This window comes from Falco rusticolus, chromosome 2, assembly GCF_015220075.1.
Source record: "Falco rusticolus isolate bFalRus1 chromosome 2, bFalRus1.pri, whole genome shotgun sequence".
Taxonomy (NCBI): Eukaryota; Metazoa; Chordata; class Aves; order Falconiformes; family Falconidae; genus Falco; species Falco rusticolus.
In genome coordinates, this window is record NC_051188.1 from 64,604,455 (window position 1) to 64,629,878 (window position 25,424).

General features: G+C 38.5%; 1 protein-coding gene across 20 annotated transcripts in view; it reads left to right on the forward strand.

Moving 5' to 3' along the window:
* The window catches only part of MCF2L (MCF.2 cell line derived transforming sequence like), a 164,329-nt gene extending 138,905 nt beyond the window's left edge, over positions 1-25,424 (forward strand). For 5 of the 20 annotated variants that reach the window (XM_037375773.1, XM_037375778.1, XM_037375781.1 and 2 more), the window contains 24 exons: positions 945-1,136; positions 1,353-1,544; positions 2,238-2,397; positions 2,547-2,617; positions 3,650-3,726; positions 4,736-4,802; positions 8,306-8,421; positions 9,393-9,462; positions 10,701-10,793; positions 10,944-11,036; positions 12,431-12,556; positions 13,280-13,501; positions 14,066-14,158; positions 14,712-14,790; positions 14,942-15,008; positions 16,309-16,424; positions 17,094-17,180; positions 18,044-18,103; positions 18,457-18,531; positions 20,692-20,772; positions 21,884-22,011; positions 22,626-22,738; positions 22,865-22,968; positions 23,121-25,424. In XM_037375773.1, coding sequence (XP_037231670.1) covers positions 945-1,136; positions 1,353-1,544; positions 2,238-2,397; positions 2,547-2,617; positions 3,650-3,726; positions 4,736-4,802; positions 8,306-8,421; positions 9,393-9,462; positions 10,701-10,793; positions 10,944-11,036; positions 12,431-12,556; positions 13,280-13,501; positions 14,066-14,158; positions 14,712-14,790; positions 14,942-15,008; positions 16,309-16,424; positions 17,094-17,180; positions 18,044-18,103; positions 18,457-18,531; positions 20,692-20,772; positions 21,884-22,011; positions 22,626-22,738; positions 22,865-22,968; positions 23,121-23,215 — 2,577 coding nt within the window. In that variant the 3' untranslated portion in view covers positions 23,216-25,424. Of the gene's footprint in view, positions 1-944; positions 1,137-1,352; positions 1,545-2,237; positions 2,398-2,546; positions 2,618-3,649; positions 3,727-4,735; positions 4,803-8,305; positions 8,422-9,392; positions 9,463-10,700; positions 10,794-10,943; positions 11,037-12,430; positions 12,557-13,279; positions 13,502-14,065; positions 14,159-14,711; positions 14,791-14,941; positions 15,009-16,308; positions 16,425-17,093; positions 17,181-18,043; positions 18,104-18,456; positions 18,532-19,364; positions 20,773-21,883; positions 22,012-22,625; positions 22,739-22,864; positions 22,969-23,120 lie in introns of those variants that run through there. The other 15 variants (XM_037375774.1, XM_037375777.1, XM_037375775.1 and 12 more) reach the window with 15 other exon arrangements.

Genomic DNA, 25,424 nt, shown 5'->3' on the forward strand with positions numbered 1-25,424 from the left:
AAATGACAAAGCTGTGTATTGGATGTACAACATGTTAAAAGATGATGAACAGAAACATACACTCTGAACACTGTAGAAGGAGAACCTTATTATGATCTGTGCTTCAATAAAATATACAGCTCAGTAAGTGAGGTTGTTGCTCTTGAGGATGAGGTGCTGCAGTTACATATTTTTTAACTGGGGTTCAGAATGCTGCTGTACTCCAAATTGCAGACATATGCACACAAACATGCTGTTGAATAACTAGGGCATAGAAAGCCAATAGTAGTTCCTTCACAGGGAGGCATATGATTAAACTCAATGTTTCTGAAGTACTCCGATACAATAAAGAAGGCATAAACGTTCTTGGGTGTCTGGGAAGACAGGAAATCACTTTGATTTATTAGGCAAGGCAGCTGTTAACTAAAGAAGTGTTCTTATCAACATGTGTATTTTACTGTGTAAAACCAAATGGTATAATTTTAACTTCTTTCATTGATGATGATTCAAGGAAAGATAGAATCATAGAATCATTTAGGTTGGAAAAGACCTTTGAGATCATCAGGTCCCATCATTCACCTAGGACTGCCAAGTCCATCACTAAATCATCTCCCTAAGCACTGCACCTACGTGTTTTTTGAACACCTCCAGGGATGGCGATTCCACCACCTACCTAGGCAGCCCGTTCCAATGCATGGCCACCCTTTCAGTGAGGATGCTTTTCCTAATATCCAATCTAAACCTCCCCTAGTGTAGCTTAAGGCTATTTCCTCTTGTCCTGTCACTTGTTACCTGGGAAAAGAGACCTACCCCCACCTGCCTATAACCTCCTTTCAGGTAGCTGTAGAGAGCAGTAAGGTCCGCTCTGAGTCTTCTCCTCTCCAGACTAAACAACCCCAGTTCCTCAGCTGCTCCTCTTAAGATTTGTGCTCCAGACTTACCTAAATCAATGTTTGCTTTCTTAGGAAACTATAGCAAAAGCCAGAATGCTAGCCTCAGAGGGTGATGCTTTTATTCAAAGCAATCATTATGCTGTGGACTCCATTATTCCAAAATGCAGTGAACTTCATCATCTCTGTGATGCCTTCATTACTGAGACAGAACGCAGAAGGAATCTTCTTAACAAATCTCTAGAACTGCATGGCTTACTAGAAAAGGTAAATTTTGTACGGAACAGTTCTGTTTCCCATCTTGTGTGCTAAAACCTCAGTCAACCTGTTGTCGTAACAGCAGGTAAAAATATCCGAGTGTGCTGGACATTTTCTCCTTAAATAGCTGAATACATCACAAGTATAGGTATGAAATGTTTTAGACCTCTTAGTGGTTGATGCTGACATCAAACATTCTGAGCCTGTTCTTTTCTCTGTTTCTAGTCTATGAAGTGGTGTGATGAAGGAATTTATCTGCTGGCTTCACAGCCGGTGGATAAGTGTCAGTCTCAGGATGGTGCAGAATCAGCATTACAGGAGATCGAGAAATTCCTGGACACTGGTGCAGACAATAAAATCAAGGAGTTGAATAAAATTTACAGAGAGTATGCACAGCTCCTCACTGAGGACCTAAAGGTACCAGAAGACGTTTATGCCTATCTGTGCATCCGGTTCTTAATTTTAGAATTGCTCTCTTGTATGGCCATTGATAAAGCCAAATAATCAGTACTAAGAGTTATACCTGGGAACTGGAAAGCCAACACATTTCCCTGCCTGAGGTGCTAGTCATGTCATATCGTTGGATAAGCATCAAGGGCTTCAGAGCCTTTTAGTAAGTACTTCAATTTTTCAGACAGGAGGATTGCTTTTAAAATAAATTATCCCAAGTAAGTATGTGAAATACCTTTTTTTAATGTAGTAAGAACATGCCTGTCCTTGATGTTTGTGTGACTTCTGCTTTGTAACTGCTTTATTTTAGAACTTGAGAATACATGGCTTTTCCTCTCAGTTGATCTCTTAACGTAACAGAACCATTACACACTCAAAAAACCCTTTTCCCTATTTTTTTTAATTGAAACTTGAACCCCATTGGTTTCTCTACAGCAAGCGCACAAAAAAATTTATGAAGTGATTTTCCAATTTTTAAGTGTACTAAATGACTGTAAATTATGTCTTATTAGGAGTGAAGAGTAGGGTAATATTTTTATAGGTGGCATAAAAGCAATTGCAATTTCAAATCAGTGTGCTTGTGAATGGCACTGTAGCTTGTTGATAGGTCTCTGACAGGGATTTTATTTTTTTTTATTATTATTTCTGTGGCAATGGTAGGAGCATGTGCAAAAGGTTTTCCAGAAGCAAGAAAGTATGGAAGAAATGTTTCAAAAGAGACAAGTAAGTCTTAAGAAATTGGCAGCTAAGCAGACACGTCCTGTTCAGCCAGTTGCACCAAGACCTGAAGCCTTTGTAAAATCTCCTTATACTTCTCCAGGTAAGCAAATGTAGTAGCCTGTAACTAATTTTTTTGTGCTATGCTGAGAAACTTAAAGAAACTTTCAGCTGTAATTTGTGGTTGCACAAACATCTGTGTTGGATCTGCTCAGGTTCTAACTGCTGTTTGATTCTGGTTTACATGCTTAGGTCTTCAAAGAGAATACATATCCAACTCAGAAAGCAGTGCACTTCAGAGGGTAAACTACAGAAGAGGAAAGGTAATTTTTTTTTATGCACATACTGCTTGAGAAAATCATAATAGAATGGAATATTTAGGAACGTCAAGAAGAGTGAGGCAATTCCACTGAAAAAGTGATGGTATTGCCCCTATCAAAGTAACTCTGGTGAAGCAGTCGTGGTTTAAATAGAGGCTGCTTTGTTGCTGGGCTGGGTATGAGGGAATGTAAAGTAAATAGTTGCCTATATTAGGAAAAATGTTAGGGGCAGCAAAATATAAAATCTATGAACAGGAAACATTTATTATTTGCCAGTAGTAATTGGCTACTCTTAAAACTGGCGAAAGTGAAGAGGTAGTTGTCGTTGGCTCCAAGACAGCTTCACCTGACCTAATGGGTTGCCATTCCCAAGTGGGGATGGTCTTCCTGCTCCGCCTCCGGCAAGGAAAGTAACCTGACAGCAGGAGCAGAAGCAAGTAGTTTCCCACTGGGTTAGAGACTTGAATCAACTCAGCGAAGGTTCAGCAAGACAATGCAAGGAGCAAGGCAGGGCCACGTGACCAGTAGGGACAACAGTTGGAGGAAAGGGTTGGTTCAAGGGGGATTGAAAGCAGAACCTCTAATTTTTATTTTATTTTATTTTTTCAACAAATTGTAATTAGGTCAGTCATTACAGTAGAAGTAAGAGTGAACTTCTGTGTTAAGTTAGGAAGCAACCAGAAAGTTAGCACAGTACCTCATTTTTAGCTTGGAAAACAGACTAAGGCCAGTGTTGCCTCCAAGATTATGCTGATGCTCAAACGTCTTCCTGAAAAAAGAGCCTTGAACCATGGTCTTTTCTAAGTGGGCCTTTCATGGAGAACTCCCCGTGTCCTTGTGTGCTTCAAGACCTTCAGGTTGACTTGGATTTTTTTGCAGCATTCTTGCAAATTGCCTTAATTTTTCATGGAGTACAGTCTTTCCTGTGAAAATACATGCAAGCAGATCTGAGTGTAAAGCTCTGTATTTTAAAGTGGGTTTTCCCCATCTGTGATGTTGTGATGATTTTTGTTGTTTGTTTGTTTCCTTCTTTAGAGTGAAATGACTGAACTCCATCAAAGCAGAGGAGGATCTACAATGGATGATGAAGAAAACCTAGCTGTGTTACGGCAGTAAGTGTATTTTGATAAACAAAAAAATGCTTTTTCTCTGATTTGGTTCCAGCAAAGGCTGAGTTTGGCTAAGGATTTGATAAGACAAGTACACCTCTCTGAATTAAGCCTCAGTGCTTTTTGAAATGCCTTGGCTATGCTCTGTACACAGAAGAAGATATTTCAGTGTGTAGCATTATTTGCAGTTTATATAGTACCAGACTCCAGCTTTGCTGCAGCGAGGTGATGCTATGGCAGGATAACTATGTATTTTCATTTCAGAGATGACATAGTTTTGAGTAATAAGCCTCCTTTAAGTCTATTGGAAGTTTTGGTCTCATTGTTTCAGGAGGCTTTGTCTTTTTATTTGACTCTTTTTAGTCCTTGTTTTGATAAATGTTATGAAAAAATAACTTTCTTATATAAAAACTATATTCAAAAACTTATATTATCCCTCGCAATGTGTGTAGAAGAGCTTACATTTCTACCTACAAACTGGATACTTCTGTCTTTTTGCTGTTACAACCACATGTTAAATCATACAAAATCACAAGTGGAGAGAGTTAGGGGAATCAAACTTAAAGCAGCATTGTGATATTTAAAGTGTGCCCTAAATGCCCCTAATTTAAAATGACAGGTGGTAACTTTAAGTCTGTATTTGATAATCCTGTGCAGCTCTAACTCCAGCTACGGTAATACTTGTGAACACAGCATAACCAGATTCTGTATTTACAATGATAAAATGATTCACTGCTTCAATTCAGTTACTACAGCACTGCAAATGCTACATTTGACTTTTTTGCTGTTTAAAAACATTTTCAAAAATTGAAAAATGTTTTTAAAATACATGCTTCTCAGTAAGCATACTAAAGCTGTTCGCAGAAGTATCCATGAAACATCACGTTTTCCATTACCTGGAAATTGTTCTTTTATTGTCTGAATTAAAGTAGAAACACAGAAAAAGTTAATGTTGCCTCCTAACTTTGCATAAGTGAATAGGCCTGCCTTAATTTTCATTCTTTGTCTACAGGCATGTAATGAATGAACTTATTGAGACTGAACGTGCATATGTGGAAGAACTTCTCTGTGTTCTTGAGGTAAAGATTAAATTTCATTGCAGCTGTTAGTGAATCTCTTTCTCTCTTCCATTTCATGGATGCTTTTATGCTCTTCTTACCACTGTAATGCCTCTGCTTGTCCTGTCAAGCAGTGTGATCATTAAATCTCTCCTTTCTCATCATATTTTCACAGAGGCAGGACTGTGCAATTTTTTTTCTAGAAATATTCGTGCAACTGGGATTTTATATTAGAAAACACAAATTGGGCAGAAAATAAGATATGCCTAATTATTTAGGTGGAACAAAGTGAGATGTGTAACGATGAATTCCTGCAAAAGTTCATTCCAGAGTCTTGGGGCAACCCCAGGACAGTAGTGTGTCACAAAGGAATGTGAAACCGCATCGAGAGAATCTTGTGTCAGGAAAAAATTTGTTTCTTGCATCCCTCTTTGCATACCTTTAAGTGATCTTCCATATGTCTTGGGCACAGCTGTGGGAACAGAGTGCCTTGTAATAATATCTTCATTCAAAATTGTGAAGGAAACAAAGGTGTTCCCTTTGTGGAGGCACAATTGCAGAACTGCTGAGTTGCTTGTAGATACATGCTACAGTATTTTGTGTTGTTCCTCAAGTTTAGGTCTTCGGACCTCCGTGTGTCATTTTTTTTTTTCTAGTCCAGTTTGACTGTAGGAGATGACGAAGTTGCAGATAACTGAGGCTGAATTACTTTAATCGGGGTGCCAGTCAGGAGCCAAATGGCTACTCTGAGTGTGCATGCCAATGTTAAACTCCTAAATAGGAGCTGTCTTAAGTTATGGACTAGGAATGATAATTTCTGGGTGCATACCTTCAAATAAGAGTACTGTATGAGGGTTTTGAACTCTGGTGTTGCTTTTACATAGTTTGTGCTCAGCTTCCCGTAGCATTTATGTCCTGGGTCCTGTCCGAGTGCTAAGAAGTGTTCATGACAGTAGGATGGTTGCATCTGATGTGTGATAGGTCTGGAGTGGACCTTAAGGATCACTTTATTCTCTGCTTTTGTATGCAGTGCTATCTGTACAGCTCCATTCATAAAACCAAGCCTCAAGTAGCTGGAGAATTTTTGGTCCTTACTGCTGCTGGGTTGTTGCAAAATCTCTCTCTTCCTCTGGTGGTGTTCTTGTTTTGCTTAGAGTATAGCGCAACCCTTGCCTTGGTAGGCCAAGCTGTCTTAGTTTTCTGTGATAGGCTGTCCAGTATTCTGACCACGCCAGGCACACTTCTCTGTGCCTCCTTGCAGTTTGGGATTCATCTCTTGGATTTGTGTGGTTGGACTGCCAACAGTAATTCTGGATCAGATCCTTGCTGAGGTATGGTTCAATGGCAGTCTTCCAGCTTTTGAGTATTTCTAGTTATTAATCCGTAGTTCTGGCTGTTCTCCCAATTCCTTTGTTTTTCCTATTCTATGAATCTTCCCATTCTTCCTGTCAAACAACCTGATACTCCTTTGTATGGACAGTCTCTCCTATATTATGTCATATTTAATTACTACGCATTTTCTCTCTGCCAAAGATTGCAGTAGAAAAAAACGGGGAAGTTCCCAAGACTGGTTATTCGGAAACTGCTATAATTGCTTTCATCTGAGCTTGATAGTTTTCTTTCATTAATAACCATGGTCATCCTACTTTAGTCTGTGAAATCCAGTAATTTTTCCTGGGGGTGGAATACTGGTCTAGTCTATTTTTAGATATTGTATTCAATGCCTTTTTTTCATCTACTTTGATGCTTTTAGAACAGCTTTCAAATGGAAGACTAAGCAAAGCCTTATATGTTCTTAAAGTAAGATGAAATGATCCCTGTGGCTGCATAGAGTAGCTTTTCCTCGCCTTTCCTAAAACACAAGTGCTGCACAGATAGTAAAACATGAAGGGGTTTTATATTAAAGCTTTAAAATAAGTACTACGTCAGCCTGAAGTGGAAAAGAAATTGTCAAAAGCTTTTTGTCAATGTATGGATTTCATGCTTTTTTTTTTTTTAATTGTCATGTTTGTTTTCATCTCAGCTGAATTAGGTGCCCATTCTTCATGCCAATGCTGCCTTTGCTGCTATGTTCAGCATATCTTTACTTCAAGTGGAAATCAACATTCTCTTCATGCATCTCTTCACTGCATCTAAACTGCATGGTGGCCATAGTTCTTCTTTCCTATTAATTTTTTGAACTCCCATTTTTTGTACATTTTACCTTCCTTCTTTTTTAAGTTGTACACCACCCCACCCCCTCTTCAGACTCCACATTTTTCTGTTTGGGGGAGAGATACGGGAGAGGGACCAATGGTTAACTATCTATGAGTTCCATCATCTTTGTCTATACCATTGTTTTTCTTTTTTACAATATTTGAGGAAAAAATACCCAGATTTTTGAAAGAATGTTTCTGATTTTTTAAAAAATCTAATCACTGTCCTATCCAAATGCTTGAATTCCTCAGGCTAGCTGACTTTACTAGCCAGTTCTCCTACTTTTTGTAGCTCGGACATCACTTAGAAATTGAAAATCTTAGTTCTAGGTGCACTTTTGCTTACCCTTTCATTTCATTTGTCAGGTTGTTACAATTCAGTGCAGTTTATTATAACCAGTCACTAATACAATGATCACCTTCTGCATGATAATTTTGTTTTTAAAAAAACAACAAAAATAAATAAATAAATAAAAACCCCACAAGAGAGAAATCTAATCCAAATCTAAAGTAGGTTGCATCATCTTCCTTCAGTGACTGTACACTAAGGAACCTGCTTGCATTAAGAAATTTGCTGACAATGCAGGTACTAGAGCATTCTTGCAGTTTTTCTGATTGATTGGGGGTGTTCTGTTTGGGTTTTGGGGAGAAGGTTGTTTGGTTTAGGGGTTTTTTTAGTGTTTTGAGAGATCACAGATTAGATTAGTGACCTCAGGACCAGAGAACAATCCTGGGCTAAAGCCACTGGTGTGTTCTCTTTTCCTTATCTGTGCCAGATAAACAGTCAAGAGAATATGGCCTTACATGACAAATGGAAGATGTCAGAATCTGAAGTCACAACTTTTGGTACCAAAACTAATGAAAATGTCTTAAAGATAGAATTTGCAGCTTAATGCCTTCTGTTACCTGCATAAATAAGTACACTCAGCTTGTTCCCTCATACTGATAGCCAAGACCAGCATGAAGGTTTACATGTGTACTGGAATTGTGGCTTTAGACACAGATATGTAAAGTTGTAACAGGAAAAGTACAAACTATAATATGTAGGCAGTATGGGAATGCATAGCCTTTGCTTGGTGGAAATGATTGAAAACTTTGTTTCATCCTTGCTTAACTAAAATTGCAATAATTCAATTGTCTTTCTAAAGTCTGTAAGTATTTCTTACTCGACTGATGGAAAAACAGAAATTGTATACTCTTTTAATGATTAACGCTGAGCTCTTTCTTTGCTCACTGTCAGCCTGCAGGCAGACAGTCTGCCTTTGTCAGAGAGGGGTGAGTACTGCAAGTGAAGGGTGACAATCAATGTGCCTTTCTCCTGTGCTGCAGGGTTATGCTGCAGAGATGGACAACCCCTTAATGGCTCACCTCATTTCACCAGAACTCCAAAATAAGAAGGATATCTTGTTTGGGAATATGGAAGAAATTTATCATTTTCACAACAGGTGAGGTTTTGCATTCAGATCTAAAACCAGCATTTGGATGGGATTCCTTACTCTTTCTTTTAATCTGATTTAAATTGCTAAGAATATCCTTACTGAGTCCCAGTTGGCTATCTGGCATGTCAAAATTCATATTGCATAGAGGAGGAAAAGCAAAATATCTATAAAAGATGAGCAAAGCTGTGCGAAACTATTGAAATGTTTCGGTACACCCGTAAACTTTTCATTGTGGTCCTCTTCCTGAAGAAAGGTATTGGGATCTGGTTACAAGCTAATTAAAGCAAGGTTTGTTTGGGTTTGGCTTTCTTTTATTTTTTATGAAATTTGCTGTGGAAAGTAAATTATTATTCTAAACCACAAATTCTCAACTCTTACATCTGGTTGAGGCTGGTTAATTTTATACTTGAGTGACCTCTCTCTGAAGTTTGAATCCTTGCTGCTAGAGAGGTATTTCTTCACTGGATAATATTTAAATTGTTAGAAAAGACAAGTACTTTGAAGAGAAGTTAGGCATGTTAAACAGTTGTTTCTTACTCAGGCAAAACTAGGCTGGAAGTTTTGCCTCTGACTTTTTGGGGTAGTTTGTTATTGGGGGGTGGGTTGGTTTGAGGAGGTGGGGTTTGGTTGGTTTGTTTGCTTTGTGGTGTTTGTTGTATTGAGAAGGAAAACCCAAACACTTTAAGTTGTACAAATCCTGCTGCTGAATATATAAGATAGGGAAACAAAATCTCCCATTCTCCCCAGTCCTATATTTTATTTCAGTTGTAGCAACAGTAAGCTAACAGAAATTGGTCAGAATGTTTGTTTTAATTTGCTATCCCTTTTTAGGTATGTGATCTTAGAAGAGTTTTGTTTAGTTCTGTAGTACAGAGTTACAACTCTGTTTCCAAACATCTAGAAAATGATTTGCAAGAATGTGAACATTTACTACAACTTTTTTAACATGTGCTCTAAGAAAATATTCTTCCTCATAGAATATTCCTGAGAGAACTAGAAAACTACGTAGAATACCCAGAACTAGTAGGACGGTGCTTTTTGGATCAGGTATGTGTCATGTTTTGTTGGCATTGTTTTCATTAGCCCCTCTAGGACTGTAACATATGAGGCTGATTTTCATGTAGTAATTGCCACCACATCCACTTTGTTTGTCTTGAACAGGTAACAGATTGAGAATGTAGATATTAATTGATAGTTGGGGATATTTTTCACTTGATGGGGTAATTAATTTTGTTAGAAAGAGCTACAACCTTATTGAAAGAAAACTGCTTTATTAAAATGGCAGTTAGGAAAACATGAAGAGAAGTCATGCACTACATGATTTCACATCACTATAAATGATTGGTTTACTTGGTTGGATTCCTTTACTCGATTTTTTGTTGTTGTTGCTGTTGTTCTTTTCTGTTTTCTTTAAAGAGTACACCGCAACAGAGTAAGTCCAAAATACTTTTATCGTGAAAACAGACAGCTATGACAAAATTAAACTTTTTTTTTAATCTGGGTTTTATTAAACAATGTGTCTCACCCATAGTATACTAAAGGTTATAATAGGGATCTGTTTATGGAAATCAATCTGTTGTTGCTACCTATTGATACTGTAGAACTCCTGAGATAAACCATCCCTCCCACTCCTATTTACTGGCTACATCCATGGAGATGCTGTTTCCTAAAGCTGAGGGACAGAAGTGCTTCTGTGCCTGCTGATTTCCTATCTAGTCTGTCCTTCATAGTTACTAGGACATTTTCAACAGTCTTACATGCTTTTGCTTTCAACAAGTGCTGAAGTCATGCTATTTACTTGCTGAAGTGGTTAAGTGGCAGCAAACTGCTTGGTCTACTTTAGTGCAACTCCCAGTGAAAAACACATCCATAAAATGAAAACGCGTAAAGTCTTTGCCTTTTTTTCTTTGTAAAAAGTTGCACAGAGGGACTCGTGGTTGGGCAGTTATAGAAGTGTTTTTCGTATTGTAATAGAAATATATTTGTTGTATTGAAATATATATTAAAACATAATATATGCTTCTTCATAAAGTACTTAACATTCAATGGAAGCAAAAATTTACAGTAATATTTTATTCTGATGTTCCAAGTACAAAATTAGTAGCCATTACAAAATCAGTGATTTCAAAATTTTATATTTTTTTGTGTGCTTAGGATGCCTCAAGGAATTGCATTTGTTATTGTTGGTTTTTTGTAGCCTTACTAATTATGAAAAAAATCTTATGAACCTTGTCTATTGAAGTCACAAGGATTTATTAAGTTTTTGCTTGTCTCCCCGATTTCAGATGGAAGATTTCCAGATTTATGAAAAATACTGTCAAAATAAACCTCGATCTGAAAGCTTGTGGAGGCAGTTTTCAGATTCTGTATTCTTTCAGGTATGCTTGCTTGCTTTTCCAAAATAATTGAGGTTTTGGTTTTGTTGTGGTTTGGGGTTTTGTTTGGTTTTCTTTATTTATTTAATCATCTCAAGAAGAAATAACAAATACATTGATTTGTATCCTGATAAAATTCAACACTGATTACAGGAATGTCAAAGGAAACTCGATCACAAGCTCAGTTTGGACTCATACTTGCTGAAACCTGTTCAAAGAATAACCAAATACCAATTATTGCTAAAGGTATGTGTTACTAAACTATAATGGTAAGTACATTTTGTGCATTTGGGTTGTTTTGTATGCTGCTTCTCTCAACCTGCTGAAGAGAAACCTAAAAGTTAGTGGACAGATGTATAAATTGTGAGACAAATCCTAGCCTACCAGCTTGCAGCTTGGTTCTTTTCTCTTTCAGCCAAAAAGCTGCCAGTAGACAGAAAATGTTAGAGACACCTTGTGTAACTGCTTTTGCCCTTATTTCTGCTGAAGAGAAGAATGGAAAGTTTATTAGGGGAAACAGAAAGATAAAAAACTTTTGCAACAAAGAACATAGAGAAAGAGAGTATCTAAAGTACTGGTTGCTCTTCTGTTATAGTCACCTCACCCATATTGCAGGGATTTGCCTTGCTGGGTTCTAGGAAATGTACGTGACTGAGAGCGCTGTATGGTGTTTTTACGAAGGATGCTGTTGTGATTCACTTAAACATGCCATACTGAGAAGCAACATGAAAGCAATATACTGTCATAGATTTTTTAATTAATGTGTGAGGTTTTGCCATGCTTGAAGTAAGAAATACTTCCCACAGACACACATCTCATTAATTGTATTTAAAAGTAGTTTAAAAAGATTGCACTGGACCAAACTTACTCTTGAGTTAAAACTAAGCTGAAGTTAACAGCTTTTAAAAACATTACATTAAGCTTGTGTTAAAAGAAGTGTTAGAAAGGTTTTTGATTTAAAATATCTTACTGCCTGCAATCCATGAGTAGATGTTTATTCTCATAGTATGGAGTCTGGGGAGTTCTGTGTGAACTTGCAGCTATATTTATCTGGACCAAACCAGAAGATGCAGCTTCACCAATAAGCCTTTTGGAGAAGGGATGCTTTTTTAAATGTGTAGACAATGCTCAGTGTAGTAAGTCTAGACCTGTTACTAGCATCCCAGGCCTCACCATAATTCAAATAGCAAATGAAATTTACCTATGTTTTTGCATTTGTTCACTTCTGCAAAGTAACAAATAGAAAAAATACCATCCCCCCTTCTTTTGGGTTTTGGGGTGTTTGCAGTTTTTTGTTGTTTTGGGGTTTTTTTTGGGGGTGTGTGTTTTATTTTAGGGTTTTTTAGAAATTCTGATTAAAAAAGTTTTCAAAGCTAGTCTTGCTAGTCTTGTAAAATGTCTTAGGTAGAGTTTACAAAACCTCTAGATGAATGAAATAATTTGGCTAATTAGCAGCAGAGATGAGAAGTAAAACTTTAGAGTCTTCTGAATTTCAGCCAGTATTTAACCCACTAGGTTATAGGGTATAAAACTTTACTGGATGACTTTAAAAACTTAGCCCAAATTCAGTGTTAAAATTTGAACATTCCTAGTTTCTGCTGTTTCCAAAGCTAAGTATGTTGTCATTCCCTGCCGCTCAGGAAATGCTGAAGTACAGTAAGAACTGTGAAGGGGCTGAGGATCTTCAGGAAGCATTAACCTCTATACTGGGTATTCTCAAGGCAGTTAATGATTCTATGCACCAGATAGCCATTACAGGCTATGATGTAAGTAACGGTATTTTTACTTACTTTTTAATTTATTTTCATTTAATTCTTAGATATATGTACAGCATACTGTATAGTGTGTACAAATAATGAGAAGAATGTTTACAAAAGGTGCTTTTTTAAAACTGAAATGTGTAATGAAAACAATGGAAAATAAATCTCTATACTCTTCTGAAGTTTTCCTGCTATGAATAATACTTTGCTCTGTCTACCCAAGTTTTTTTCTTATATCTACTTAACACTGAGTTAGAAACTGAAATTTGTTATGAAAAGTGTGGTTTAGGCTACTGTCAAATGGGATTTACATCTATGTCTAAAACTACACCCAGAACTTCCACTCAAAAAACAAACAACAAAAAAAAAAAAACCCCAAACAAAACAAAATGTAAGCAGCTTTGCAGCAGAATGCTGGGGAAAAAAAAAAAAAACAAAACCAAAAACAAATAATCAAATAAGTGTTTTTTTTCCCCCTCTCTCTCTGTGTAGATCTGTGCTACTGGTACTCCTGACTGTAAAATCCTCCCTGAACAGTGTTGGGGAGAGAAAATTTATGTGTAAAAATCCAACACTGATTTTATTTTTATTACATTTCAAATCCAACATAAACACTGATGTGAGAGATTACTTGGAACAACAGAACTTGTAAAGACCTGTTCAGAGTATGCATTTTAGTCTGCTATGATCTCTTTATAGTTATAAATACCACTTTTTTTTTTGTTCCAGGGAAACCTGAATGAGCTGGGCAAGCTTTTAATGCAGGGATCCTTCAATGTCTGGACTGATCATAAAAAGGGTCACTCGAAGGTGAAAGATTTGGCACGCTTCAAGCCAATGCAGCGACACCTCTTCCTACATGAGAAAGCAGTGCTGTTCTGTAAAAAGCGAGAAGAAAATGGAGAGGGATATGAGAAAGCACCTTCTTATAGCTACAAACACTCCTTAAATGTAAGACACTGAGCAGTCCAGCAAAGTCGAGGTACTGAGGGCTTAGCATGCAGTAATACAACGTTCTAGTTTTTTGTCTGTGAGGCTGTGTACAGTTTTGTACTGGGAACTTCACCCTTTCCGGCAAACCTAAGTGGTGCTGCACATCTGTGTTACTTTGTGTTTGCTGTCTGGATTGGGGGGGAGGAAATTACCCTTTGAGAAAATCCAAACTGTACTAGTCTAGCTGTATGACAGCTGCATTAATCACACAGAAATTTTAGAGCAGGGTAGTATAAAATAGATATAAGGTTTGGTGGTCTGGATTTGGAGAGACATCTTGTGGGTCAGTCTTAATGTACCTAAACCCTTCTTCCCTCCAAGGTAGCCAAGCTGATACAAAGCACTAAATCTCATGTCCAACATGCAAATCATATGTTATTAGCTCTTCTTTTCCTTGAGCAAGAAGCTAAATGTAGTTTTCCTTTTCACAACTAGGGTACCAAAGAATACCAGTAGCCATGTGCTTCCATTGTTACCGTAAACACAATGTAGTAGGTCAGCTTCTGTTCTCTTTGCTTCCAGATGGCAGCAGTTGGAATAACAGAAAATGTCAAAGGTGATGCAAAAAAATTTGAGATCTGGTATAATGCAAGGGAAGAAGTTTACATTATACAGGTAAATAACTTGCCACTACAGGTAAATAACTTGCCACTACATTTTTTAAAACAAAAGAGAGAGAGAAGGGGGGGGTGTGTCACTGCTCTAATCCTAAGATCTGGAGGTTTTTTCTTCTGTTATATCACTAGTAGACAGTGGTGAGGAAATGTGGGGGGAAAAAAAAGACAAAAATCGGGAAAAAAAAATAAAAAACAAACCACCACCAGATTAATTCATAAGGTAGTTTCTTAATATATTTCAATTGCAGAGTCTTCTGCGGGGAAAAAATAGTCATGTTTTACAGTATTGATGGAGGATATTGTACACACCATTACTGCTGCTCTCTTTGGAGTAGTGGATGGCTTGGGAGCCATGGTTTGACTATAGCACATGCACAGCTTCTGCCCCAGCATGTGCCAGGTGTTACAACTAGTTTCTGCCACTGAAGAGCTGGAGAGGGAACTCTGTCTGTCCCTCTCGAAGGATTCCTCTGAAGCTGTGCTTTGGCACACAACTGTTTGGGTAATAACTATTCTATGCTTGATGGCTGATTGTATTTATTTTTGGGTAGGCTCCAACCCCTGAAGTTAAAGCTACTTGGGTAAATGAAATAAGAAAAGTGCTGACGAGTCAACTGCAGGCATGCAGAGGTGAAATATTTTGGATATATATTTTTTTTAATCTCTTTTCTCTTTGAACTTCAAAACCTGCACTGTGTATCTTCACTGTGTAGGACTGTAGAAATAAAAAGTTATTAAAATAGATTTATGTTTTGAGTTCTTTCTCTTTCCTCCGTTACAGAAGCTAGTCAGCACAGGACACTAGAACAAACACAGAGCTTACCTCTTCCAACATCATCTTGTACCAGGTAAGTATGTTGTCAAATCAGCCTGGCTGTCTTGTAAATATACTAATACATCTAGTTTGCAGTTCTTCATTACTCCTGTCCCTTACTACTGGCCCTTATCTTATAGGGGTTTGTTAGGTCTCTTCCCACTATAAAGCTGTAAAGCTTTATTTTTATATATTATATATATATATGTAAATGCATCTCCAGAACTGTTAAATTGGGCACCCGTGGCATGGGATTTGCCAGATGAAGAGAACAACACAGAAAAGTAATTTTCTGCACCAGCCAAAATCCTGGTGGTATTATGGGTCTGTCTGTTGAACAGCTAATTATATACTTTACACCCCGGATAAAAGAGTTATGTGGAGCAGCCTTTTCCTTTCTTTTCTGTTCTGTTTCATTCACCTGGACTATTTTTTTTTTCTTTTCCAATGTCGTGTTACCTTTCTTCTTGTCTTTTTCAGGGCATTATCTTTGCTCTGCCCTTGTACTTTTCCTCCAATTTCCTTTCTTTTTTTTTTCTTTTTTTAAACTAACTGGTGTGTTGATTCCTCCAGTGTCCCAGCTTCGGAGTCAAGCTTTTCTTCTTTTCCTATTTTTAATCCTTCACCCTACCAACCTATACATTCTTCTGCTTCCACCTTCTCTGACACCTCTTCTTAATCCTCTGCTACTCACTCTTTTTTCTGTGATGTGAGTATGTGTATGTACCATGTGGTTGTATCTTCAGTTATTCCTGCATGGTGTCTGCTCAAATATGTATCAGTAGCTCTCTGCCCTGCATGTTTTATGCATCTGCTTATCACCCAGGGAGAGTTTCCAATAGTATTTGTAAGATGTCATTCTCCATTCCATGCCCAAACAGAGGTGTGATAAGAATCCAGTGGCAAGATCCAGCCTATGTTCATTGTTCATCCCTCAACTGTTCCTGTGTTAAGAGCTTCAGAGGGGCAGAGTTTATGCCTTTTTTTTTTTTTTTTTTTTCCATAGTAAGTTCAGGAGGAAACTGTCAGCACAGAATGTGTGCCTGTAACTGAGAGTGAGTGGAAGTTGTCCTGACCTGTCTTTTCAGGAGCTCCCACTGCCGTAGTACATGTGGTTGCAGTCAGTTAGGGGAGCCTTTTCCTTTGTATGTGGGCATGGTCTTTAAATGCACAATCACCAATGACTTTTTCAGTCCTGAAAGTAATCTAATAAATTGTTTTCAGCCTATATAACTGTATGTAAAAGGCAGCCTGTGACCAAAGGTCATCATCCCTGTTCAGACCCGGATTTGCTGGAGATGTATTGATTGTCTTAATTTTCTTCTAATAAACAGTCCTTCACGGAACCACATCAGAAACACCAAAAAAATGGAGGAGAGAAAAGCTGATCTTGCAAGTCTAGAAGGTTATGGCACCACAGTAGCACCAAAGTACCCTGAGAAAGGCAAAGGTGAGTTTACACCTATGTGTTGTTATCTTTAATTGCAAAGAGCATGCCTGCACTGCAGATGCACAGGCAGATCCACCGGCAGAGTAGCCATGGTAGTGCAGGGAAACGCAGCATACACCTGAATGAGCAGGGCTTTGCTGCTTTCATCCCTAAGGCAGTCCACCCACAAAGTGCTGCCCACATTCCACGAGCACACCAGTCTTATTTGCCCTTAGCCTGGGGTTTTTGCGTTCCACTTTGTGGTGTGGACAGGCCCAAAGCCACCTTGAATGAAGGGTAGCCAAAAGAAGGTGGGAACGATGTGTTACGAGGCCCAAGTCTGCAGCAGATCTTCTCTTAGAGCTGCCCAGCTTCTCAGAGTTCTCTTACCCTGGATAAATTTCTCAGCATTACCTGTTCTAAAGAGTTTTAATTTAGTTTTTGGTTTGGGGATTTTTTTTCTCCTTAATTTTGGTTCCCATAATGGAGATTATTTATTGAACCAGTGGCAGGACAAGCCCTGCATAGCGAGAACAACTGGCCACTTGGGTTCATCTGTTGTACCTGGCCTTTCAGTTGTCCTTTCTCATCCTAACATGCAGGTTCCTGACAGGGCTGCAAACAGTTTTTTGCCTTGATCTTTTCATGGCCGTCTCCTCTTTCTTTCTATGTCTTTCTCTTCCTTTGTAGATGACACTAGCTCTACCTCAGAATGCTCTGTACTGTCAAAAAAGTGCTTTACGCTGCATAGCTTTACTAACCTCAAAAATCAGAAAGGTAATTAAAAAAAAATGAATAAAGCTAGACTGTTTTCTGTTTAAGGCTGTAATTGAAGCATCACTTTGTATATGTGTGTAGTGTTAACAGGTATTCGGTGTATGCACTAGCTTGTTCTCCTGAGGTCAAGCTGGGTTCTTGAGTCAATGACCCTGACAGGGAGATATCAAAAGAAACCAGCTCCAAAGTGGGAGGGGGAGGTGCAGCTGGGAAAAGTGGAGCTGTTGGAGATGCAGGAGGAGAAGTGCAGTTTCCAGTGCCTCTAGCCTCACTATCAAGGCTAAGGAGGAAGTGTATAGTGCCCTATTCCTGTAGGAAAACTAGAGGAAGGAATTTGTCTTCAGATCAGACACCTGGCCTGCTTCTCGCTTCAGTGGATCTGCCCCAAATGCAGTTGTACTTGGCAAAAAGGAATCAAGGTTTTCTAGATTACTTCTCTGTTGGCATACTTGCTAACAAAACTCCCAAAGCATGACTACAGCAGAATGTGTATGATGGTGGTGTTTTGCTGGATACAAAAATAAATAAGAATTTCCCTATGCTTCCAGAAACAGTCTTTACTTTTTTCCCTAAAACTGGCAATAGGAGACTGAGACCTTTCTTGCTTCCTCCTGCCAAGTAATTGCACCGGTACATTCACTTCTTGCTTTGAACAGCTGTCTTGAACACTGAATTGCACTGTGATGATGGCCCTTGTTCAAGAGCATGGTGTTGGTTTGGGGTTGGTTTTTTTTTCCTTCCAGCATCCTTTCAGAATGCCTTTTTAAAACCTGATTACCTTTGAGTTCTTTCTGGAGAGACTCTAGGGATGTGTATCTAATGCTAATGAGGTGAGCACTAATATCCCATGCTTGCCTTGACAGAAACTCCATCTCCTTCTGCTAAAAGCCAGATATTGCCAATGATCCTTCTTACAGGACCAGGTATTGAAGTAGCACTAGATTTATATAAAAATGATTGCTTAATTTGGTATTGTTTGTCTAAAATTGAAATTAATTGTATTCAGTTGATACCTAGTTCATTTAGAAAATTTTACATTTATTTTCGTCTATTACTATAAAATAAATTTGTCAATTTATCTGCAAATAACTACCTGTAAATAATTAATTCCTTCTGCTGTAATTAACCAATGACAGCTAAAATTAGAGTGATTACAGAAATCCGCTTGTTTTCCAGTGTAAACTCAAAGGTAGTTAGCATGCAATCCACCTATTCTCTTTTTTCCAGTTCTTCAATATCTCTCTTCTGTGTTTTTTGCCTATTCATCCTCCTGCAGCTTCTCCTACCAGTCCTGACAAAAAAGCTAAACGGCATGAAGTAGTGAGTGACCCAACTCCTTTTGGTTTAAGAGGTATAGTGATACCACATCTTGTACTCCACAAATAGCCATGCATTCCTCATGTAATATGTTACATCAGAGCGCTTTCAGCTGAGTTTTTCTAAGTGGGTCTGTCAGCTTCTGTATATACTGGGTTTGATAGTACAATTGGCTAAAGGTTTACACTTGGCATCAAATAAAGTAGTATACAGCTAACTAGGTTTTGGGAGACGGCAATGCAAAAGGGGTCATCTGCTGAAGAAATAACCAGAAGCTGGGTGTTTAATGGAATTACAGGGGCATCCAGTTGCTGTGAGACACATGGTTTTCCAGTCAGCATTGTCCTGTCACTGTGCTCCTTGTGGAGGAGATTTAACTTTTTAAAAAAGGAAGGGAAAAAAAAGAAATGCAAAACTCATGTACTCTAGTCAGAGTGGGGATCATCACTGCCATGTGGAATTTCTATTTTAGATTTGCTTTTATTACTGCAGTCACAGTCCTGTTGCATCTTTCTTTGGGTGACAGCAGACAATTTTTACCACCCTGTGAACCCCAGATGTTGTAACTGAACCCATTTAACTGTAGCAGTTTCCCTTCTGTCCTCCCAACCCATAGCTAAGCAAAGAACAGAAAAGCATTTCAGTTAAATGACCCATTTCTAACCAGCAAGGCTGTTGGTGAACGCTTGAGTACAAATCCCTAGGGCTAATTAACTAAAGAGTACAAGGAGAGCAGTTGCTCTCTTCCTGACTTTCTTTCCGTCACCATCTCTTAGAAAATACTATTCTAAAGATGAGGCTGTTTCAAGCCCTTCTTTCATCCTCTTCTCCAGGTTTCCATAGCCTCTGTCTTTCTCTCACCTGTAGAAATGATACAGGTTCAGCTGCTGTGCTGGGGAACACCATTCACTTGTCTGAGCAGCAGGCAATGTAATCCCAGGCTGGATGCATGCAGAAACTCCACAAGTGGGAATATGGGAGTTACAAGGTTAATTTTCTGCAGGTATCAGTCAAACCTCTGAGATCTCCAGGTGCCTTAGAAATCCTGAGGGCTTGAAAATGCTATTAGAAAGAAAAGGGTGTTTTGTGGCCTTTTCCACAGATGATGGAATTTTCCAGGGTGGAGAGTCCTTTTCCATTACTAATTTACAGTAAAACTGTTGGAACAGACTTGTCTGATTTGCTGTCTGGTCCAGTAGCCTCTCACTTTATGAAACTACTAAACCAAGTAAATGAATTTAAAACATCTGGTAACTCCCTTTCCTGTCTTGCACCTTCCAATCTCTTTTCTGACGCTATCTCTTCTCCTTCCCCAACTCAGGGATAAGCAGGCAGTTGACCCAGGCATTTCAGGATGAAACTGCAGCAGGTGATGGCCACAGCTCCCCAGTGCAGAGCACACTGCTCCACTTACGTCCTTTCACTGCTCTATTGCTCTGATTTACATCATAGTGAGCTCAAGGATCTTGCAGATAGATCCTATGTCTGTGAAGAAATCTGCAGGCCCATTTCTGAAGAGAAGTGGTTAATGAATCCTTGGTTTTCCTAGCACCATCAAATCTAAACTCATTTCTGCTTCACCTCATCTTTTCTCAAGACTGTCTGCCATTTTCTTACCTTTTCTGCCTTTATAGGGAGCTCAGATCTAGTCACACTGTGCAGAAACACACATAGACATTGAATGCACATGCATAATTTTGGTGCTTGTAGTTAGCTAATATGAATATGGCCATAGTGACCACTTCCCTGCCCAGGATGAGATGGGCTTTTTTACAGACTTGCTAATAATAGAGCAACAGCTTGTATGAGGAGTAGGAGTGCTGTTGCTATGGCAGGATCAGGCACGTCTGCTTTTACCCACATCAGCACACTGTGTGAAAAGAAAGAGGCTGAAGAACAAGAGCTGTTACCCAAAATGTTCCAGGTGAGCAGGCCAGTGAGTATGATGCTGCAGGCAGAGCAATTTACAGTGATTTCACTTTCTGTTTCTTCTGTGCAACGTGTTGGTTCTGTTTCTAATGAGAGCTTGGAATAATTAGGAGAAACCAAGTTTTCTTTTGTTGCATTGTTCTTGACTTGGAAATAATGGAAAGGGTTTCATGAGCCTGTGTCCCATGAGCCAACTATAAGATGTGAACTTATAAGGAAATTTTCATGGAATACAGCAGGAATTTATTACTCAGTTTCTTCACAGATGGAAGTTCATTCTTAACCCTGGACAGGGCCAAATGGGTCAGTACTTCTAACCTTGTGCAGGTCATCCAGCGCAGGCGAGGTAAAAGTCCTACTCTGTTTGGTGTGCTCTAGGTGTGATTTGTTTCTGTGATTCTTAGATTGCTTTGGCTTTACTCTCTGACAGTGCTCAGTTTTTTTTCCTAATGCACTGGCATGACCAGCTGTGTGACAAATGCCTCGGAAGCAGCGAAGGGCAAAAATGCTGGTGCTTTCTCAACTTAACAAGTAGTTACATAAAAGTTGCGAGGTTTGTTCTTGCTTTCATTCTTTTCATTAAATTTCATCGTTGTTACCATTTGGCTTGAACCAAAATCTTACTTACAAATATTTGTATTTTATTATGACTTTTTTTCATTATAAGCTTGACACATTAGCAGCTGCTGACCTTAGTGAAAAGCATGGTACTAGTAAAACTTACTGTAGTTTTATTTGGAGAGGGATTTTGTACACTCTGGATATGATTGAGCTTCGTAAATAAATGAAATGCTTCACTCTGAGAGAGAAAAAGGAACACTTGGCAATAAATGACAGGCAGGAGATTGGTTTTGTGGTGTTTGGTGCAGTGACTTAATACCAAGATAAGTCAGCGTGATTAAGTATCCTTGTGTCAGCCTGAATACCCTTAAATAATAAGCTGCCTTGTCAGATGAAGTGCAGAGTGCCTGGAGCTTGTGTTGAATTTCTTGACAGCTCTAAGGGCTCAGAAGTTTGAAGGAGGTAGTGTGCCTCCATCCCTTGTTCCAGTAGGCTGGATAGGTTGTTTTGGATGACAGTCCTGTGTGTTCATCCTCTTCCCATAAAGTCCTCTACCTCCTCCCAAGCAAAAGAGTATCTATCCATTGTTCATCTTTGTATAAGAGAGAAATAGCTGCTTTTTAGTTGGGAATGTGCATTCTTTCCATCTGTTTCACTCTGTATAAATCCAAAGGGCCAAATTCACTGCTGTGCATTGCCACAACTCCACCTACGCTGATGGAAATGGGTCAACTTCTGCCAGCTGTGAATTTCACCCAGTGGCTGTAATAACTTCCCTGTGTGCAGTTTATCTGCTGTTTATGTAGATCACTTAAGAGCTTTTCCGCAGGAAGAAGATTCCTCCCAGTCAGTGGCTCACTGCTGCAAAGTTAACTGTTGGCTGTTTGTTCCTCAAGGCTGGGCAAAAACGTCTCATTCTCTTGATGCATCTGAAGAAAATGATGGCTGGTCTAGTGCTGAAGATCCGCTGAATTCATCGGATGCGGAGGAAGAAGGGGGAGGAAGGGGAGGCGAGATGAAGCTGGTAACCAGAAATGCTTTCCTATTGAGCTAAGCAAATGATACCAATACATCGTGTGTGGCAGTATACAGGAATGCTTTTGAAAATTGCAGGAATGAAAGTGTCTGCCTTGAAATTCTCAGCTGGGCAAAATTCCTAGGGGAATGGAAATTATCCTCTTCTCTTAAATGAGCCTTGTGTTTGTATCTTGGGAAGATCCATCTGTGCTTTTGTGTACCTGCAGGCTAGTGAGACCGTGACTGCTTATGCCATAGTACAGCAGTCAAGCAATGACATGCTGAGCTACCATGTCAACAAACTTCCACACGTACATCACATCGCTAGTCTGCCAGCTTGTTTTTTGTCTTTTCTTTTGATTTTTTTCTGTAGAGATTTGAATTAATTGTTGTGATGGAAACATTTCCCTAAATGTTTTTCAGGGTGTGAGAATTCATGTACTGAATTTACTTGTAATCAAACAGCAAAGTTTTACTGCTTCTCAGGATGTATGTTTACACCATCTTCAGCATGTATGTGCATGAGAAAGAAGGGAAAAGTATAATTTCATAACAAATGTTGCAACCTTAAAGTACACAATAGAAATAATTTGTTTATGTTTTTCCTCTGTGTGCATTTAGACTCCCGGTAAATATACAGTTGTGACTGATTATGAGAAAGGAGTTTCTGAAGAATTTACAGTGAAAAGTGGAGATCTAGTTCAACTGATTCGTGAAGGGGAGGATGGACTTTGGTACGCAGATCTGTGTTTGGAAATTTTTATATGCAGAACTGTGTTTGGAAGGCAGATATTTAGGGCAAAACTTTCAAAGCCATCAAATGAAGCAATCTGACTTTCTATTTTTTTATATTTTTTTAGGTATGTAAAGAACCTGAGCACTGGTAGAGAAGGTTGGATCCCAGCAAACAATCTGCTGATACTCATAGGCAATTCGAAATCAGCTCAATCTTTAAGCAGCTCTGGTAGGCTATTTATTTTAAATGAGATGATTGTCTCTCTGAAGATTCCTGTTATTGAAGAAAGTTGTGAAAAACAGCAACCATATCATATTTTCTTGCCTTTTTTCTTTCTTTCTTTTTCTTTCTTTCTTTCTTTCCGTCTTTCTTTTTTCCAGAATCAGGCACTGCCTCCAGCACTTTGAGCACATCGTCAAGTTGCAGTGATAGCTGCAATGCCAGCAGCACCAGCTTCTCAGACATTAAGGGCTAACACTAAATTTTCACCCCACCTCCACGGAAGGTAAATCCCGGAGTTGGTCATTTTGTGCAGAGTTCTGGACATTGGACTCCAACGGAGAACCACCAGTTCTGTGTTGCCAGCCATGCGTATTTTCAGTGATTTTTACAGGTTCTCCCAGAAGATCCCAACGAAAAGTGCATGGAATGTGAAGTTGTAAATAAAAGTTGAATGATTTGAAATAGGGTCTTGTAGAGGCTTCTGCTCTGAAGTTTGAAGCTGCAGAGCTGTAGGCATAGAACACATTTTCTCATTGATACACAATCAGGTTTCTGCAGAACTGTATCATTTCGTAACAGCCAGAATCTGAATGTGAGCAAACAAAATGTGGTCAGTGCTAAATCCTCTTTGTAAACTAATAACATAGCAATCACTGTACAGGAGTAGGTATGAGGATAATAAATCAGAGTTTACAATTTCTCCTCCCAAAAAACCTCTTTTCTCCAAGGATGTACCTCAGTGCAGTGAATGGGACTCTTACAGCAACCAGGAAGGAGGTTTGATCCAGCCATTTTTCTTCTTATGGGTCTTCAGGACATTCTTCTGCTCCCTAGAGACTGGGATGCAGACATGACCAATTCACTGACCACAGCAGCATCAAAAGAAACTATTGTTTTGTCCTTTCCAACCTTTTTATGTGTGCAATGCAATAGCTGTTTTCTGAGGTATTTTGGCCTCACAACCAAATTATTCACCAAGATCACTGTGTTTACATAGCCTTGGCAATTTAGTAGTATCTTTTTCCTTATGCAGGTACACAATGAAACACAAATGTTCTTATTCACTAAATGATTTCTTAATAAATGGAAATGGCATGGTTACCTTCAGCTCTCACAATTAACATGCAGTTACAGGCGGAGGAAACTTGTGGCTGCACTATGGGTCAAGAGCCGTCCTTCAGACAAACCTATGAGGGCTAGAAATCAGACTATTTTTAGTCGGTAGTGTTTGTTGCAGATTTATTCAAAGAGAAAAAAATAATGACATAATTTTTCTATAAAAGGGAAGCAGGGGAGAATAAAGATCTTTATTAGAGAAGAGTCAGATTCATGCTACAGGCAAGTATTTTAAATTTTTTTAAAGGAAAGGTAATGCTAAACTTGCCCTTTTTCAAGGTATGATGTAAGCCAATGTTGTAGATTTTCACATTCTCAAATGTTCTTTGCATGTCATCCTTACAAACAGTCCAAACTCTGTGCATGTATGGAATATTGTATTCATTCCTGTCCACCTCTCAAATATTTTTACTTATATGAAAATAGGGTTTTAACTGATTCATGTATCATATCACTTAAAAATAATGCGGATGTTAAGAGCCTAATTTTTCAGAAGCACTAAGCACAGCAGTCATGTCAGTTATGTCAACAGGAACTGCTGTTTAATCATCAGATCCTCTGATGGCTGAGCCCTGAAGTCTATCTTTATGCCAGAATTCTATATTTTTGAGACTGCAGCTTAGGAAAATTAAATGGCAAATATTCTAAAGATTTATCTTACTCCTTGGTTGCAAAAGCAACCCTACTGCAGATGCAATCAAAATGCAGCTGACCATGGTCAGTACAAATTGAAACATATATATACACACACATATATTTATGCACATATATATGTGCATGTATGTGCTTGTGTGTATATGTGTGTGTAGATATGTATATGTGTGTAGATATAATGTATCAATGTAAAAGTTGTATTTATAGTCTTCATGCTGCTGAATGTGTCACTTTACAATTCCATAAATACTTAGGTTTCTTGCAATACTGCAATATAAAGTTTGATCAGGGTTTTACTTCAGGCATCTTTTCCAATGCAGAAATCCTCTGATCTTTTTTTAATTATCCCATATAATACTGTGCTGACCAGGAATATTTAGTCTGATATTTAACAACGGAATGGCAACATAAGATTCAGCTTATCTTCATCTATATAAGTTATTTTGTAAATTATCTGTAACATAATTTACTTATATATTGCTGTCATTGCCAGGATGAGACTGTCCTTTCATTTGTCACTGCAGCCTCATTTGTGTTATTTCAGCGGTTTTCTCCACATCATAGCACTTTAATACAACCCATTTCACCATTTCCTTTTTTACTGCTGTTGTGAATTAGAAGTACAAAGTCAGAGGTCCTATTGTAATTAATTTGAATAAATTTCAGCGCTTCTTGCTGAATGCCTTTATGTA